A 19125-nucleotide genomic window follows, 5' to 3' on the forward strand; every position below is an offset into this window, starting at 1 on the left:
AAAACCACCTTGGCAAGCAAGCTGGAGGGCTTGCTCTAGGATGCACCTTGTCTTCCTTCCTGTGCTCTCTACTTTTTTCATGCAAAGAGGTTCACTGTCTATGAAGAGCACCATCTTGCACCATGCAATTGATTCCTCACAGGAAAAACACACATGGCAAAGATAAAATTAGGGTTTGCTCACATCAACCACTATTGCTTCTTTGCTTCCTCCAGTACTGCCTGGAAACCCATTGTTTTCAAACAGTTTACACGGAGCAGCCTTTCCTGAGATTCCAAGTCCAATTCCTCCTCCTCCCATTCATATGGCTATGTTCTTCAGTTAAAGGAAAATGAGATAAGAAGTGGGGGGAAAATTAAGATCTCCTTTCTCTTTTCTTCCTTCCATCCCTTTCCTTAAATGTTTGCATATATATTTATTGTGATCTACGTTGTCTTCTCAAATCACTTTTCATAACCACAAGATGATCCTCACAATGTACAGTCCAACTTATTTTCTTCATTCTATCTTGTGAGCCAAGAAAGCAAGTAATGGGAAACAGTTCTTATATTATTCTTGACAGAAAAATACACTTCAGTATTTTTCATAAAGATATTTTGTTCATTTCTACCCATCTCTTAATAAGGTACTTTAATGAGCAGTGCACAGTAAGTAGCAACTCATCAGGGGCAATACCATGTCAGAAATAAAGCATTTTTAAAATAAAAATTACAAGCAAAGACCAAAGGAAATCTGTAAGTTGCATTATATATTTAACCTGACAAAATTAGGCTGCGTTTAACCGTGCAACAGACTTCAAAGATGTGACTTTGTACACCATGGAGATACTGGTTGTTAACAATACCTTAAACTGGACAATACTATCCTGGACTATTAGGAAAGCTTTCACAACTCTACAAAATAGACACAGCATGGAGAACTGTGTCCTTGTTAAAGTCCTCAATCCTTCTGCTGAACTGGAGTCACTCATCATTTGAGCTGTTTCTCATTAAGAGATAACTTAACTTCCTTTAAGGTAAAACAATTTTTTTGCCATGTGTACACTAAAGGCAATAATTTCAACTATCCAGATTATCACTGATAACAGAATACAGTAAATTGTCAGCACATTTCCAAGAGCAATGCTCTTGGAATCCTTCTGGTAAAGCAGGCACTCCCTTCCTTGGGTGCAGAAATTCAGAGGTCCAAAGATTCATTCTTCTTATCATCAGTAAGAACTGATCATGTCTTATGCATGCTCTCATACAGGCTGCTTCCAAACCCTCACCTCCATCAGACACCATGGAGCTCATGAGGAAACACAAGTGGAGTACTTAAGACAAATACCTCAAAAAACCCCACGTTTAACTATTCTGAAATCTCAGTATTTTTAACCTCACATAGCATTTTCCAGGCCCAGCCATTTTCTAATTGCTACTGCCAGCTATTTCTGAACCATGGCAGCATTTCTACACAACATAAAGTGTTTTCCTGGGTCCCTCACATATTTTCCACTTTTAAAAACTCACACACACAAGGGTATCCATATTTCATGCCCATCTTCTTCAGAGAAAAATGGTCAATTTTCTTTCTGAGACAGAGCAGCAAGCTAACACTAGCAGAAGAAAACTCAATTCCCTTCCTGTCCCTAGCGATCTTTCTCCACCAAACAAATAGCCCAGATTAAATATAACAGATAGCCTTAAATATAAAACAAAGCCTTACTTCCTTCAATGTGAGCCTGTGGGTTCTTATAGAGATGTTCAATCCGGCCTGTATTAAAAGAACTGGACCGACGAACGATGCCATGCACCTGGGGATTGAAGGAGAAAAAATGGAAAAGTGGTAAGCATTAAGAGGAAAGAGTTCATTACCATCCCTCAGAATTCTCAGCTATGTGGCCTAACCCTTTTATCAGGTAATCAGAACTCTTCTCTGTTCCTAAAGATGGACAGTTATCCACTTCCCAAATATGACACTGGGAGATGAGGTCAGGTGCTGTCATATTTACTTTAGCACCATTGAGTGGTTTCCCCTTCTCCCTTGTTGACAGCACTAACAGCCCAAACATCACACACAGTACAGAAAACACAGTGAATTGCCCCAGAGCACCATCTCCTAGTGAGTGAGGGTTGACAACATTACTGGAGTTGGAGAAGCAATGTGTGAATGCCAAGAAAACCATTGTTCCTCGGTTGCACAGAAGTCTTTCTGGAGGCAGAGACTGGCATAGAAAAAGCAACAGCAGGAGAAGCAGGAGATGGGGTTATGGAAAGGACAGAGTGGGCAGAGAGAAGAGAAGGGGAAAATGACGGGAGAGCCAAGGGGAAAGAAGGAGCAGCAGCTGCAAGGCCCAAATGTATTTTAAAACTGAGCTGTCATTCATTTCTGGGGTGCTGGAAGAATAGCCAGAACAGTCAGTGCTCTTTTGTAGACCTCTGAGTCACTGTTCTCCAGTGGGTTGCAAGAGACACAGACAAGCCTAAGGCTGAAACCCAGGCTGGGAATTTCCTTTAACCTGCCACAATAAATAAGCTGGTGAAGAAAAAGCCACACTGGTTCTGAGTAACACTAAGAAAAGACCCTTTGTGCCTAATACATTAGAGAAATTTTTCAAACATTGACCCTTTCCTCCTGTCCTGTAAGACTGCCCCATGATGTCTGCTGCCAAAATTCATGTTAGCTTTGGTTACCAGCTACAGAAGTTGTGCTTGCAAAGAGAAATCAAGCTTAAACATCTGACTGTCTTCCACCTCTCCCTGGCTTTTATTTCTGAAAGTGATCCCTTGGACTTCAATGCATCCTAACTCAATTTGTTGAGGCCATCCCTTTACTCTCCCACTTGATGTTAACTTGAAAGAATATAGAAACAGGAACAGGCAGTGTTAAGAGTTTGGGTTTAGTCTGGGGAGTTTTGTTTTACATATAACACAAGCTATGGTGATTTACAAAGAAAATGTTTTTAATTTCTTCTTAAGTCCAAAATTTAACCAAGTAAAGAAGTGCACACAACTGCAGATTGAGATCAGTTTGCTGATTTAAGAAAGACATTTTGGTGGCAAGATTTAAAACAGCTCAATAACTTCATTTTTGCAATTACAGGCCAAATTTATTATGCCAATTTCCTTGCAGAAAATCACTTGTGTGTCCTGTGACATTGCTCACAACATACCATGTTCTACAATTCAAACTAAACTTTCCACAACTGAATAAAACATTTGCACTTTCAGAATCAATGAGAAATGTGGCCCCCAAAAGAAATTTCCATCAAATGATGGATTTATGAAAATACATTATAAAAACCATGTAATTAAAAGCCCTACCAAAAGAATTCTTTATAGATTGTGTGAATAAATTATAGGCACAACAAGTTTACAGAGATATGCCTTCAAAAAAAGACACTTTCATAAGAACTTCACTTTCACAACGACTTCACTTTCACAAATGATACTGAAAATATTTTGAGTACTCAAACAAACTATTACTTTGTTGAGTAAAATATTGGACTTGGCAGTTTTAATGTAACTAATTATTCTGAAGGAAGAAAATTGAGAAACTCAACAACAGAGGTTTAGATTAAATATTAGGAAAAAAATTATATACAGAAATGGTTTTCTAGAACTGAAACAGGCTGCCCAGAGAAGTGGGTGAGTCACCAACCCTGTAGGGATTTAAGACACAAGTAGATCTAGAATTTAGGAAGATAGTTTAGTGGTGGACTTGGCAGTGTTGGGTTAACCATTGGACTGGATGGTCACTTCCAACCTAAATTATTCTGTAATTCTTCTAGCAAAATGAAATATTTTGGCTTAAAGTTCTGATGAGAGACTTCCTGAGCATTCAATTATCTATCTCTGAATTAAGTCATGCTAAAATTTATGTTCATCTCAACGGTTGACCAATAAGTCAAATCTTGCCAGCTAAAAAGCTTGATGAAAGACTGGGCTTGCAAGAGCTTTGTGTCTGCTCATGACTGTGATACAAACCTTTGACCAACAAGATGTGCTAAATGCACTCGCCCCAGCACTTCAAAAGAGTCAATAAACAGACAAATCCAGAGAGCCTCTTACATCCAGTGATAACAAAAAAAAATATGAACCCTGATTTTTTTTGTTGTTTTCTTTCTTTTTTTTTTCTCCCACTCCTTATTCTGGTATGCACATACAAGAGCAAGAAAACCTGCCAAATGCTTAATCCATGACAGCAACATTACCATAAGAAAACTGATGAAAGGTACCTTTGTCTGTATGGGACAGTGAATCGCAAGTGAAATGCAAACTCTGTGACAGGCCAAAATGCGTGCAGACTGGTTAATCTAGTTAAGAATGTATCAGTGGATTTTTCTCAAAAGAACCAGATCTTAAAACACATTGAAATTTTAAAAAGAAAAGGAAGTTGAATAAAGCATCTCAATTAGGGAGGCAATCAGTTGTCATATGCATGCTTGCATTCAGTTATTTAGGAACGGAGGTTTCTAAATGGGAGCACAGGAAAGAAGTCCAAGAAATTGATGGAGGGCTGAAGAACAGAAGGAAAGAACTCTACCCAACTACAGCAACCTTTGTATTATTGAAAGGGTTATGTTTCATTTGCTGTTGTCACTTCATTGTTGACTGTGAGAGAATATGTGCTTTTGCCTTCAAAGTAGCAAAAGCAACCACAATGATATCCCTCATCCCCAAATGGAATGGAAAAATAGTAAAAAAATAACAAATTTACAAACTTAAAACCCAATTTCAATAACTAAAACAATCAACAAAGCAAAAGAAAACAGAGAATAAGCAAGACAAGATTAACCTGGTACAAAAGTATGGGAAGCACAGACTGGCTGAGAAGAGACTTTTGACTAAGCTATGAAGCAGTATTACAACAGAAGTAAAAAAATTCAATATTAAAACAAGCACTAACTTTTATTAAAGTCCCCAAAAATACGACATTGTGGGGAGATTAGTTTGACCAACTCATTTCCTTCCATTATCATACATTTTAGAAGCATTTTGTATGATCAAGAAGGCAAATATTCTTACATTTATGCCCACATCAGTTCAAACTCCTCAAATCATACCATAACAATAGCAACATTGTGATTGCTGCTTTGCTGGACCACAAGAAATGTGATTTTGCCAGGGAAAATTATGCAGCAAGAAGGAATCAGACTCCCTTTATTTCAAGGAAAAAGAAAACAAAAATAATGTGCTAAGCAATAATTAATTAATCCAAGAGAAAAGATATAGAACGTAACCGTACCAAAGTACAACTTGTTTGGGGTTTGTTGTTCGGGATTTGTTTTAGGGCTTGTTTTTTCCTTTTTGAACAAAGCAAAATGCAAGGTTTTCATTGCTCAAATATAACTGCCAAAAAAAAGGGGCCTTTACTGTGGAGAGAGAGGTGGGGAAAGAGAACAAACAAGAGATTCTTATTCCTTTATGTGGTACATTGCATCATAAATTATTCCCTAATTCCTTACAGTTTTGGCTCATACAGGTCACTGCTTATCTGAGCTGGCGGGAAACATGCAAAGCAGCTATACCCCGAGGAGAAGAGGGAATCCACCAGTGGACATTAGATGATAAATAGTACAATAACCTGGCATGATTACAGACCATGTTGCACATTCCTCTGCGGAGTTTTGATTTGTTATCTAGGACTGGAGTGGAAAACATACACAGAGAAGGACAGAAGCAGAGGAAGCGGGCTGGAGCTGCAGCATCCAAACGACTCCATCAGCCTGCAGCCAGTCACCGAGTCACTCACCTCATAGCCTTTTTCCAACAGGAACTCAGCCAAGTACGATCCATCCTGGGAAGAGCAAGATACAGGAAAATGTTAGAAACACAGTGAATAGGCCTGGGAGATTTGGACTGGTTAAGATCTCAAAAGAGGGAAGAAAAAAAAAAAAACTTGCAGTGAGTGACCGGGTAACAAGCCTATACTTTGATTTCTCCAGATTTCATACACAGACCTAAAAATACCACAGTCTCTCTTTAGTTAATTTTAGACTACGAAGCATTATATTTTAAGATGACTTGCTTACAAATGCTGGTTGAGAATTCCCATCTCTTGAATCTCTTCCCAAGTTCCATTATGAAGTGCCTGGGGACTATCTTTCTAAAATATCCTAACCACAGCCATTGAATTTGAACTATTTTGGAGATAGGGAAGGAAAAACATGTAAAAAAATAGTACAAGCTTGGCATTCTCTGCAAACCAACATGCCTCTGTAGCACCTTGTCACACTGGCGTCTCCCTTGCCCAGGCACTCCTTCTACAAGGCTTCTGAAGGAAGCAATAATTCTGCCTTGCCTGACCTACAGAGTTTTCAAAAACATCCCTAGCACTCCTTATATTTAAACTACACAATAAAAGCCATTTTCAGATCTTAAATATATATCACTGAAGGTTGAGAATTTGGGTCATTTAATTTCAGGGGGTTTTCTTTGGTTTTTTTCCTCCTGTGAAATCCTTGTCAAACTTAAATTATTAAACTTCTCAAAAGCAAATACTTTAAAACATGTGCTAGCACACATTTTCCTAAAATAAGGGGATTCTCCTGGCATGAATATTGCCAGGATTACCAAAACCATTAAGTCATATCACCTTTATAAATGTGTACACATCATCACATACCCAGCAAAGTTCACCCCTCCAAAAGTGTTCTCACTAACCAATTCAATGACTACCCATGCCCAAAGTCTGCAGCTTTCACTCACTTCTTGAATTACTTGTTCCTTCAGTATGTGAATGTATTCCACCAGACCTAAATGACTTGTTACAAAAAGACCATAAAAACAATGAGATGCCACCTATGCTTACAGGTTTAAACTCTGTTATGTGGATCTGCTCTGTCATAATCATGGCCGGAGACATTTAAGGGCAAAACTAAACACATCTCCCTCTGATCATCCCTTAAAAGCATGCTGCTCCAAAGAAAAACCTTTTTACCTCATACTAATTTTTTCTTTTCCTAATAGAGAGCCTAAGAAGAATAACACATGAAAGTAAGACATTTTAGATGCACTAGGAGGACCTACAGGACCAGGACTGCTAAAGGAAATTGCTTACTGCATTGATGGCAAAATCCTGGGTATGCAAAATGGCAGTACAGTGCACAGGGGCACATTGCACATTGCCCTATGTTTAAAAGTGCAGCATTAGAAAAGGAATTGCTTCATGGTATAAATGCTTCATAAAGTCTCACACAGTCTAAAAGGCCTTGAAACCAAGAAAGTTTCAGCTTCCATTTTCCTTGCACTACATGTACATGTGTGTGCACAGATCTTCACAGGGCTAAAGCCCTGTAATAGCAGTTTGTGACACCAGTTAATCAGGAAAATAACACACCACATGTGCCATGGCTTCACTGGAAGAATATGTACATCAAATGATAAGAACAAGGCCCTACTGAAAGGAGAAATTCAAAGAATATTTGATGGAAAATCTGGAAAAAACATGGGCACAAAGGGAGAGATGACAGCTACCTTTAATGCTTCTGTCATCTTTTTAGCAATTCCTCCAGGATTTAGCAGAGAGGGTAAAACTTCCAAGTTCTCCTTGGTTGCATAGTCCACTACAACATAATTATATATAAAATTAAAAAAAAGGAGGTGAAAGTGGGGGACACAAAAAGTGCAAAGGAGAGGAAAAAGAAAGTCTGTGATTACTTAGGAAGTTGATGGGAAACAGACTTAACTAGGATTGAACCCTGTCAATAAGGTCTTGTTCTTCTCACCCAGGCCATTGCTCAAAGTTTCCAGTCACCCTGGAACATTTTGAACCAGCAGTGGCACTTGCTTCCTCTGCGCTTCCTTTCCAGGTCTATCAAGTGATAGGGCAGGGCTTGACAATGAGTGGGAAACAGGCAGCAAGTGTGAAAGCTCCTGCTTTCTGGCTCTGGCACAGCACAGCTGATTTCGTGTCGGGTAATCGCACGGAGCGCAGATCCGTGCTGTCCCGCGCTGCGATACCGTATCGCACGCGGCCCCAGGGGTCACGTTTCCCTTCCTTTTCTTTTCAGTGCAACAGCCTGTCAGTGGGAATGGCAATCACAACAGCCATCAAAGCCTCAAAGAGTTTGCAGCTGGTAAGGACAGCACAGTTTCCATCTTTTCCTATTGAGGTCAGGGAGTAAATAATAAGGTTTCTAAGGTGATTTAAACCTTTAGCCATAGGAGACACATATATTACACATGTAAATTCTATTATCAAAGTTATTGATTTGCATTTATACTGCAAAGTCTTCAAGATATAGGAATCCCTGTAAGAAAAGGGATATTAAAGAAACTAGGTGTTAAATTATTATATAATATAGGTGCTATTATACTTAATTTGAGAACTTATCTTTGCTAATGTAAAGTACCCAGCTAACAATATTCAGTCTATAACAAATCAATAAAATATCAGAAGACAGAAGCAGGTCTCTGTCTGTGGACAAACAGTTTTGAAACAAAATTGCCTACAGGCTGCCTTTAAGTAGGATTACAATGAGGCCTGGCTCCGCACAGATATGTCAGGCCAGCTTGAACAATCAAAACAGTTTAACAAGACTGACTAAATAAACCACCTCAGTTAAAACAGTTCCTCATCAGCACACTCTGGCACCTCAGACCTGAATTTCTGTGCTGTCTTCTGCCAAATACTAGTTTGAAAGCTCATGCAAAGAATGATACTTCAGCAGACTTCCAAGACACAGCAGCAGGTTTCCAGCTGCAGCTGCCTTACAACATGTCTGTAAAATTCCCAGACAAAAGAAAACAGCCATATAAACTAGCATGAGACAACTTTAGGATACAATATTTTATATTTAATACAGTAGTTAATGTCAAAAACCTCAATAAGCTTTGACACACTATCAAAGAAAAACACTTCCAACATGGTGAAGAAATTGAGACAAACGAGTTAGACAGTGCTTTGCCAAAATCATCTGGAATAAAAACAGTATCAAGTTTGACTTGATCCATGAGCAAATAACAGGATAATTTATACAGAAAACTGAAAACAAGTGTAACTCAATAGTCTGTTTAGCAATCCAACCTCCTTTATTTTGCACTGTTTTACACAGGCAAGTTCCATTTGCAATGAACTAATCTAGGATTTATATATATGACATATATATATATATATATATATATATATATATGATACATCCAGGGAAGGCTGTAGAAGCACCCTGACATGCAAGCCATTATCATCCTCTTTATTTGATTTGGCCATTTCCAACACCCTTCCACAGAGTTCCTGGATTCAAGAATTAGATAACACCCTGCCTGAGCATTCATAATCCAGAGGACTCCCTCTTCCCCACAGCTCCTCTCTACTCACAAAGAGGAATGGAAGTACTAGATGGATGAAGAAACAAGGGAAAAGAGATCAAGGGAAAAAGATCAAGAGGAGGGGGAGGTATAGAGTTCTTTTACTACCACTACTAGAGTTCCAGGAGAAGTATATGGAGTGTTTTTTCAGAAGGAGGGAAGAAGAATTAAAGACCTAACATAAATGATGCAAGTGTATTATGATCATACCATTGAGGAGAAAGGGCTCTCAGCTGCAGGCAATAATTATAAACATTTGAAAAGAAACACCCCACAGTGTATCAAGTATTCAGAATTCATTACACCTTTGAAAAAAATGTGTAATGGTTTTCCACATACCACAGAAGATATCAAAGATGCTTATGCTTATAAAATTCAAAATTGATTGAGGCTAGTGCTGTGCCCTTAGGAATAACTACAAAGATGAGTTTGTGGAAGTTCAAACTAAATGTCTATATCAAGGCCATTCTTAGCAGTTCTCAATTCCTTTTGAGCTACAAGCTATAGTTGTGCTCTGCTGAAGTTAAATTTTGGTGGGCTCAATTAATCTGTTTGGGGGAAAGTGCATGGAAAAAAGAGGCATACTTTCATCCATAGGACACGCGGTTTATTTCCTAAAAGCATCTTTCTGTAACAATACAAGTAACAGTGCAGAGTCGCCATTTTCATGTAGCCTTGTTGGAATGAATAATCCATCTCCCCATGAAAATCTACATAAGCAGTGCCACTGGTGGCCTTGCACAATAAATTGTTGGTTCATCAACTTTTAAACTTTTGCACAGCTAGAAGCTAATGCTATTTCAGAGACTTATTGAACTGGAGTATGGTGACAGATCCTTTGGGGCAGGAGATACACACCACTCTAAAGCAACATCCAACTCATTTTAACAGCAGTCTGTAACAACTATTCATTTGGTCATAGCACTCTAGAGCAGTCTTCCTTAAAAATGAAAAATCAATGAGAGTAATAAAGTGAAAAGTTATTTTTGTTGAAGAATGCATACTTCCAATAATTTCCAGTGATTTACAGAGGAACTCTGTAATTTTTTGCAGATACTATAAAAAGAACAGTGCTATACTTTGTCTCAAATCTTCAAGGTGATAATCGAGGTAAAGCATTAAAGCATTCATAAAAAATTCCCCATATTGAAAACAGGAAGAACTATGAACTCTGAAGTATTTAACTGATTTATTAAAGCTGCCACCCTCTAAATGCAGTAGTTATTTTGCTATTTTGATTTGTATTCTGGCCAAGTAAGAATATAAAAACAAGTGTCCTTTTGTTCCTACTGTCAAAAGAAAAAGTCAAAAGGCAGTACATGTAAAAAATAATCTTTGTTTTAAAAGATTGTCCACTAAATCAAAGGTTTTTGTAATTCATTAACTGCAGTGCAACAAAATAAAATTAAGCAGGAGGAAAAGTTAGCAACAAGGAAAGCATTCTACTTACACTACTCTTTTCTTTTCCAATTAAGATTTGTTTAAAGGCAAAAGAAAAGAAAAGTTGCTTTGGAAAAATGAATCACTGTGTCATTTCCTAGTCTGAGCTCCATCTGACCTCACACACTATTCCACTGGTAAACTATTAAGTTATATTAAGAGCTGCAACTGAAGTTACAGAAAATATCAACACACTCTTCCTCTCTCCCTCCTTCCAGTTGTCTTTACCTAAAACAACATTATTCACATCATCAATATTTATACCTATTCTACTGTGAATCTCAACACACACTCCTCATTTAAAGAGCAAGCTTTGCACCACTCTAAGGGTGGCATGAACAGAACAAACCTCTGTAATTCAAGTTTGCTCTGTACCAACCAGCTTGGCTTAACTTAAGCCAACAACAGTAAGGTATGTCAGCTAAATGGTGCTGATCTTTTTAAGTGCATTTAAATACATAAAACCTTTAGTCTAAATCCATATGATATTCTACAATAATCAAACAGCTTTGTGTAACTATCACACAAATCTCCCTCCAACAACTCAGCTTGGGAAAAACAAATTACGCCAACAAACTGAGTACATAAGTTTTTATCCTGATTGCAGGAACGTATGGTCCATAGTATGTTATGTCCAAGCACACAAATTTCTCAGTGATGACAGTCAGGTGCTTGAAAGCTTTTTAGGAAAAAACCTAAAAATCATGCCCCTAAACTTTCAGGCATCAAGGTACTCAAAATAACTGCTAGCTCTCAGACCTATCCAAAGAATTATTACTAAAAAGAAGAGTCATCTCAGTAGAGAGCCTTCTAAAGCTTATAAAAGTTATGAGCCATAAAACCTTAGTTTTTTCTTCAAATATGAATGTCTAGTATTATACACTAATATATTAGGACACTAATATAAACCAAACCAGGTAGGAACCCTAAATTTGAAAGAAAACTAGCTATACTTTTCTGTCTCACTAGTGAAAGCACAGGGATTAGAAGATTGTGTCTATAAACAAGGAAATGTAAATCATATGGGCAACAACTAAGAAGAAAATTATTGCTTCTAGTGTATTTAATGGGAAACCCACAACAGTTATAAAAGCCACAAGATTTTTGTTTTGCCCAAACCTATTTCCTCCTGCTTTCAGAGAGATACTGGTATCAGATGGTCTCTCATCTTTCCAAAAGAGCAAGAGCAGCTCCAATCAGCAGCAGCTACGAGTTTTTTGGACCTGCCTTATCCTGGAGTACCCAGACTAAGCCAACAGCTCCACTAAGTGACTCAGGGGGAAATCCCTCAATATGCAACAAATGCAAACTCATCCCAAACACACAAAACCTCCTACAGTGGGCAAAGAAACCAGGAAACGCAGGACTAAGCCGCAGGCGATGCCCTCAAAAGAATACCTTTGACATCAAAATTTCAAAATTCAGAATTGTCACAGTAAAAATCAATAAAGTCCTGAAATTTTGGTTTCAGAAGGAATTCTGTCCTTTTTATGTTTACAGGAAATGAGTAATTCTGTAAAGTGACACCAGGAGAAAAAATATGACATCTTGGCATGCCACCTTTAACATCCTACAGTGGAAAACCAATAACAGCAGCAGTAACATTGCTGTCACTGTAATTTGGGGAGGCCACCTGAACTTATGACCACAGCTCAACACACATCCTACCAGAAATATTGGACTCATCTCACTCCTAGATAGAGCCCCATTTTTTTTTTTTTCTTCCTTTGTTTTTATCCTTTCTGCAGCAGCCTTATGCAGCTGCTGAGGTTAAAGCTGTTTTCAGCATTGTAGCACCAGCCTCTCAGGCTGATGGATCAAGCAAGGCTTTATCCACTCCTGCTCACCTCCTGAGTTTGTTACCTCAAGCTTAGCCCAAGATGTTTCCTGACAGAGTGCAAGGTCAGTTATTTGAGACAAAACAAAATAAACACCTTACTTGCTATTTTGTTTGCATTAGATCAAAGCCTAATAAAGGAGAGGTAAATGAGTGTAGACCAGGAAAATGCTTTTTAATTAATTATTCTGTACTCAGTTTTACAGATGGATGCCACAGTTTTGTCTGAAATGTGGTTTATTTACACGAAAACACAAAACAAGAAATCATATTCCAGTTGGAGGAGAGGAGCAGTGCACAGTAACCCAACTCTTATTTTCTTAGAAGTTTGCATAGTGAGAAATTTGAAAATCCAGACAGGAAGGCCTGTTATAACTTCAACAGCTTTCAGTCTTGCAATATTTGCTTGGGTGGAAGAAAAGTGCTGATCCTGAAGTGATATGATCTGCAAAACATGGGAGCAAACACTCTGTTTCTGGAGATTTCAAGTTCTAGGAGTAAGCAGCTTCCCTTACAGCTGGTCATAACTCTTTGGTATTGCCTCTCCCAGTCTACATGGTCTGAGCCCAGTTTTTACTGTTCTGGCATCTTCTGAAGCATAAATAATTTTTTTCAGGAACTCTGCGTGTTTATGCAATTTCCACTTTTTACTTGAAGCTTCCCAAACTTCCCAATTTTCAACAGAGCTCTTTAAAAGATGGACTCTAATACTTTTCAGAGTTGTGGATTCAGAGCAGCCAAGAGACCAGACAGCCTAATTGTGGTCATGAACACCCTGAGCTCTGGGCAGCTCAGATTTCTCTTTACACCAGTAAGGGATAAAATAAGAACCAAAAGAACCCGAAGAGCTATCACAGCAATAGACTTCCTAATAGTTCTTCAATGGAATAGGAAGGGAAAAATGTGATTGAAATTTCAAAACAAACAAACAAGAAAAACCCTACAGCAATGCCAAAGCTAGATTCTTGTGAAAAGGATAAATATTTGGACCAAAATGCTACATATTAGTTTACTATCTTTACTTAACTATTTGTAACACCTTTTGTTCAGGAGAAATGGAATAAACAGTAACAGGGGAGAAATTTAGCAGGAGAACCCTTAGGGGTTGCTCCCCAGAGTTTACTGTGCCCACATGCACTTCCTCCTTACAAAAGGAATGTTATGCATTTTGAGTCCTCCCTACATAAATCCACACTTTAGTTCATTTAAAAAAAAAAAAAAAGGCAAAAAATCAAAATTATAATACTCTTAAGACAACAAGTTCTTATTATGCCTTCCAAAACATTATCCTACCAAAAAAAACAGATGTAGAAAAACAATTAGGAAGTCAAAGACACATGGTCTACAAAGATTTGAATACTCTTTTTTTTCCAAAGGTAACATTTGCCAGAATTCCATGTTTTGCAAAAATCTTTTTATTATGCCAAGGAGCAGTTTCATATTTGTTGGATATTTTTAAGCAAGAGTAAATATGCTTCTAAGGTTTTGGGGTTTTGGGCTTTTTACAGTTTACAAATTACTTGGGTTTTGAGGTTTTGTTTCATACACGATGTATGTTCCATACTACAACTGTAAATAAACACTAACTCTGTAGTAAAACATCTTTGAACGAACAGAAGTATTTATTCAGACAGTGCCTGCCTTACTCTCTAAGCAAAGACAACTCTTAGTGAAGATGTTTAACTATGTAAAAGCTGCACTCATGCTCAAAACACTGAAATATAAATTGACTGAAATTTGACATCAGACCTGATACCTCTGTTCCACACGGCTGCTTTTGCTAATCAAGGGCTCTGATGCCACATGGACCGAGCTTCCTGGTGGCGAGAAGCCAAGCAGGATAAGGATTATCTGGGCGATAGCAAAAGGATGCAGTGTTTTTTCAGAGAAGGTTGCAGAAGGTCATCGTTATATTGACAGATACCATACAATGCCTTGTGTACCCAACTTCACAGCTTTCCCTTGTCAGCTTCAAAACGGGGGAAAAAAAACCCACCCAGTTTCATTAATTGCCAAGGTTCTTGTCTAAGGGAACTAGAAAAGGGAAAGTAAGCAATCACATTTGCTTATCCCATCTGTCAGGAGCAGGATTTGGAATAGACAACTACCATGAAGCCACCAGCAAAATACCAATTCCTTCAATTCATACAGTATTAAAAATCACCTGCAGACTGAGTTAGCAAAAACCCTTTGCATCACCTTCAAGTGCAGTAATCTAAAGAATTCTTTCATTAAGGTAGTTTTCATGAACAGCTTCCTAATTAAGGTAAGGACAGAGCAAGATCAAGGTAAAGCAACTCTTTAAATAGTTTAAACATTTCCACACTTTAAACAATAGTTTAAATATTTCCACATCAGTCTTGTTCCAATGAATTATGCAGTTTTGCACAGATTTCTGAAAAGAGAAAAACTATTTAAAACTTAATGAAGGAGCTTTCAAGAAGCATCTAAACACATTATTTTCAAGACCTTGACACAAACAAGCTTCTTTCGTTTACTATTGCACAAAAACCTAGTTAAATTTAACTATCTTTGCAGACTGTGGAGAAGTGGAGTACATGGGACACATTTTAATAATTTTTGTCTGGATTCATAGTGATTTCCTCTAATCTCAAGGTTTCTTTGCAGTTCATTTGAATGGCTTTGCACCCTAGGAACTACAGGAAATTCTACGGAAACCTCCCTGTCTCACTAACTTTGTAAACTGCTCCGTTACATTTACTCCTACCAGAAGCCAAACAGGATCACAGTGTTACTTCTTTGAAATTCATAAATTCTTTAATTGCCAAGGGACATAACGGTACGCTTTAACTGAACAAACACGGCAGGTTTTGCAAAAAAGGCCAACGTGAGGAAAATAGTATCTAATTTTTTTATTACAAAGTCACTACCACTTAAAAATGGCAACACGCTATCTTTTTTTAAGACACACTTAATTTCCATACCAGGCACAGTAAGAGAACTTTTGATTTTGCTAAAAATGGAATGTAAACACACTATCAAAGTGTAAGGGGGCCTCATTTTCAGAAACACAGGGACCCAAAACAGCCCATTTCTTTGAAGAATACACTAGGAGAAGATGATCAGATGTATACACATAATCAGTTTCCTTACCACTACGTACACAGGTCCTCCTTTTAATGCTGTTAAGAACTGCAGACCAACACCACCATACAGGTATTTGGAATAGTCTTCAGGTTTCATATTTGCACCTACCATCTGGCTTTTGCCTGAGCTGAGGCAACACCTCCATCAAATAAGGACAACAAACAGCATCTGATACCATACCAATCTTCTTTCCTGCTTATCACTGAATCACTACAATATGCTCCAAGTCAACAGAAAAAGAAGCTTCTTCTGGATTACATCATACATACATTTGAGCAGTGCTTAAGGAGTTCTGTATCACTACATCGAGTAAGCTACTCTGCATCAAACCGTCTGTCTTGTCCCTCTGCCTCACTCCAAGAGAAGGAGCATCATCTATTTCCCTGACATTCTCCCCCTTAAGGGTTATCTGCTATTTAGAAGGCTTGAAGAGGCATCATAAAAGGGTTTTTGTTACCTGATTTTAAAACCTGTGCCCTGATCAAACTATACAGTACAAAGTAACCTTTAAATGAGCATGCTTACTCTTCAGCAACTGAATGCATTTATTTGGGGCATCAGAAAATACACTGAACAAGGCCTCCAAAGTATGCCTGTTTGCACTAGCCAACATGTTGGCAAGCAGCAGATGCATACAACCAAACAGCTTAACTACTTTACTCTATCCTCCCAGAAAAATGCCCAGATGACATCACACCAGGAGGCACCTTGGAGGAAGCTATGTGACTTATTGCCACCCACAAAGAAGTCTACAACAAACTGCTTTGAGATAATGGCAAACCCACTCCCCCTGCATGATCTAAGGCATCATAGGTACATCCCTTGTCTCCGTCTCCCAGAGGTCAGTCGTGCTGGCTGACACACAGCAGCACTATGTCCCATTCACTTAGAGCTGTGATCATCTGTGCCATCTGCTGTCTACAGACCATCCACGGGCACAGGCAGTCTTCCAGCCACACGCACACTGCTCTCACGGCAGACTTCCAAAGAAAAACTGTGGCTTCATGTTTACACATCCTGTTTGTCAATAATGCTTTGTTTCTCCAAGAACCTGGCAAACCAACGGGCTCAAAGGATGCTTACTAGTGCAAAGCTGCTCCTTTTAGCAGATATCCACTCGCTGTAATTCAAACATACCGCGTGTATCTGGATGACCTGTGAGGGAATCAAACTTTTCTAGATATTCTAGAAATTTGTTTCCAAACGATACAACAGTTTTAGATACATGTGGAGAACATTTCAATTTTTTCCTCCCAGATATTTGTTTTACTCAAGACAAAGGTTTACATGAAGGAATGTTCAACTTCAAAGAAAACACTTCTGAGTTTTCTCACGTAATTCTGTAGGACAACCTCAACCTGGCATTCAACCATCAAGTGACTAAAGTTTACATCAGAAGACGAACAACAGGGGTCCCAGGGAGGGAGTGAATGGAGAGGTGTTCATCCTGCTGAAGTGTAACAAAAACTTCTCAAAAATTGCTGGGATGGGACCAGCAAAGACTGAGCTTGTTACCCTCCAGGTGACATGCAGGAAAGGACAAATTGTCAGTTGTAGTGAAAGTTGTTGTGTTGATCTATTCAGATAATGAAAGCTGTCTTCCCACAACTCTTTTCAAAACTATTTCCCCAAAGATGCAGGTGCCAGATACCTATTTACCTATTTTTAATGAATTTCATACTACAAGAATGCCAAGCTTTTCTTTTCCTCTCCATGCACCCTTGCTAACATACACATGGTACATTGAAGATGGCCATATCTCATCAAGTAAAGAGCATTTTATGTCACCTTGCAAAAAACAGTCTTCTTAGTATTTTTTTTAGATAAAAGCAGTAGCTAGGCTCACCACTAGCTCTTGAACAGCATCTGGAATCATTTGAGTGCAAACATTTCGCATGTGAACTCAAATACCTTTCAGACCTATGACAATTTAAGGACGTACAGAAATAAGTGTGTGACCACACTGGATCACCCCATGCCCTCGATGGCTTAATTGTTCTATGCTTCACTGATGCAGAATCACAGTGATTGCAGAGCATCATGCTGCTTCCTTCCCCCTTTCAGGGAAACTAGTGATTTGTAAACACTCCCTTCAATTATATTTAACTTTTCACATCAAACTGGGAGAAGTTCACCAAGTTGAAGCTTCATGATCCTAATATCATTCCGTGGAAGGTGGCCAGGAGCACAGGGACTGGCTGTCCCAGATGCTCACAGGAAAAACAAACAGATCATCTATGTTTTATGCACTCTGTTTTACAATCTTCTCCATATCCATGTATTTGTGCTTTCCTAAAATCATAGAAGTTAATAACAAGGTTAAGACCATCTCTATAAGGCAGTTCTTTACTTTGCCTATGTTTATTCACAGCTTGAGGAAAATCCTAATAAAAATGCACCCTACAATGCAACTAGCTAGACTCATACTGCAAGACACCGAAAGAAATTCTGTCTTTCCCTATAAGGCATAGCAAGTCTGAATAAAACAAATTGTTCTCATTGATGCTTGGAATTAAAGTGAAAAGTAGCTTCCACAAGTGTTGTGTCATTCTCCTGTAAAGGATTAAACTCTAAAAATGTCATGTTATATGAGGTAGAGGTTTAGTTGCACTGTCCCTCCTAGTTTAAAGCATGCAAAGAAGAGTCTTTTGGGGCCTTGACTTTTGCCTCTGGCATGATTTTTGTTTTATCTCACCCAATCCACTTGAACTTGGTTTGAAGCCTTTTTTGCCAAAGCATAAGATGAATGATTATGCATAATGTTGCTTATAAAACACTATAGCAACATATCCAAACAGTCCTGAAAACAGATATCAGGCATGAAAACTGTCTAAAACATAAGCACAAGTCCCAGCAGAAATTCTTAGGCAAACTTACCCTATTGTGAGAAGGAGGAAAAGGGGAAAGGTTTTTTAACTGCAGAAAAATTGATGAATGGAATATTCAGATATTGTTCTACAGAACAAGATTGAACATACTGATGTTAAGATGACTGGAAACTGTGTGGAGGGTGCACCAACACATTCTGAATTGAAAAGGTTTGCTGCAATCTAGAAGAAAAGCTTGACTGAAAAATGGAGAAGCTATTAAGGTAACATCAGCCTCTATCAGATCCACTGACCATGGCTCATTCAGTTAACTGATCTTTGACATTGTTTTGTGGAACCATTTTCAACCAGTCCATCATTTTAATGGAGGACTTTTTACTGTTATCAATAACACTTTATAGAGAGAGATGGAAACAAAGTTAGACCTATGGGGTAAGCAGCTCAGGGAACAATACTATAGTAGCTAAAAGGCTCAGAAAGGAACCTTCAGCTTCCCTGTCAGCAATCCTCAAGTACATTGTGGAACAGCTGGCAAGACATTCTATTGCATCTCATCACTTCTTTTTCTGGCCTTCTCCCTTATAAAATTATTTCCCCTTGATATCACCAGACACACAATAACTAG

The 19125-nt window shown here is 38.3% G+C and overlaps 1 protein-coding gene across 1 annotated transcript in view; it reads right to left on the reverse strand.

The window, feature by feature from the left end:
* Positions 1 to 19125, reverse strand: part of GMDS (GDP-mannose 4,6-dehydratase) — a 409517-nt gene that overhangs the window by 342910 nt on the left and 47482 nt on the right. Inside the window, exons 2-3 of the mRNA XM_041413197.1 lie at positions 5734 to 5778; positions 1705 to 1792 (exon numbers count right to left, since the gene is read on the reverse strand). Coding sequence (XP_041269131.1) covers positions 1705 to 1792; positions 5734 to 5778 — 133 coding nt within the window. The remainder of the gene's footprint in view (positions 1 to 1704; positions 1793 to 5733; positions 5779 to 19125) is intronic.

This window comes from Onychostruthus taczanowskii, unplaced genomic scaffold (assembly GCF_017590055.1).
Source record: "Onychostruthus taczanowskii isolate IOZ18803 unplaced genomic scaffold, ASM1759005v1 scaffold40, whole genome shotgun sequence".
Lineage (NCBI taxonomy): Eukaryota > Metazoa > Chordata > Aves > Passeriformes > Passeridae > Onychostruthus > Onychostruthus taczanowskii.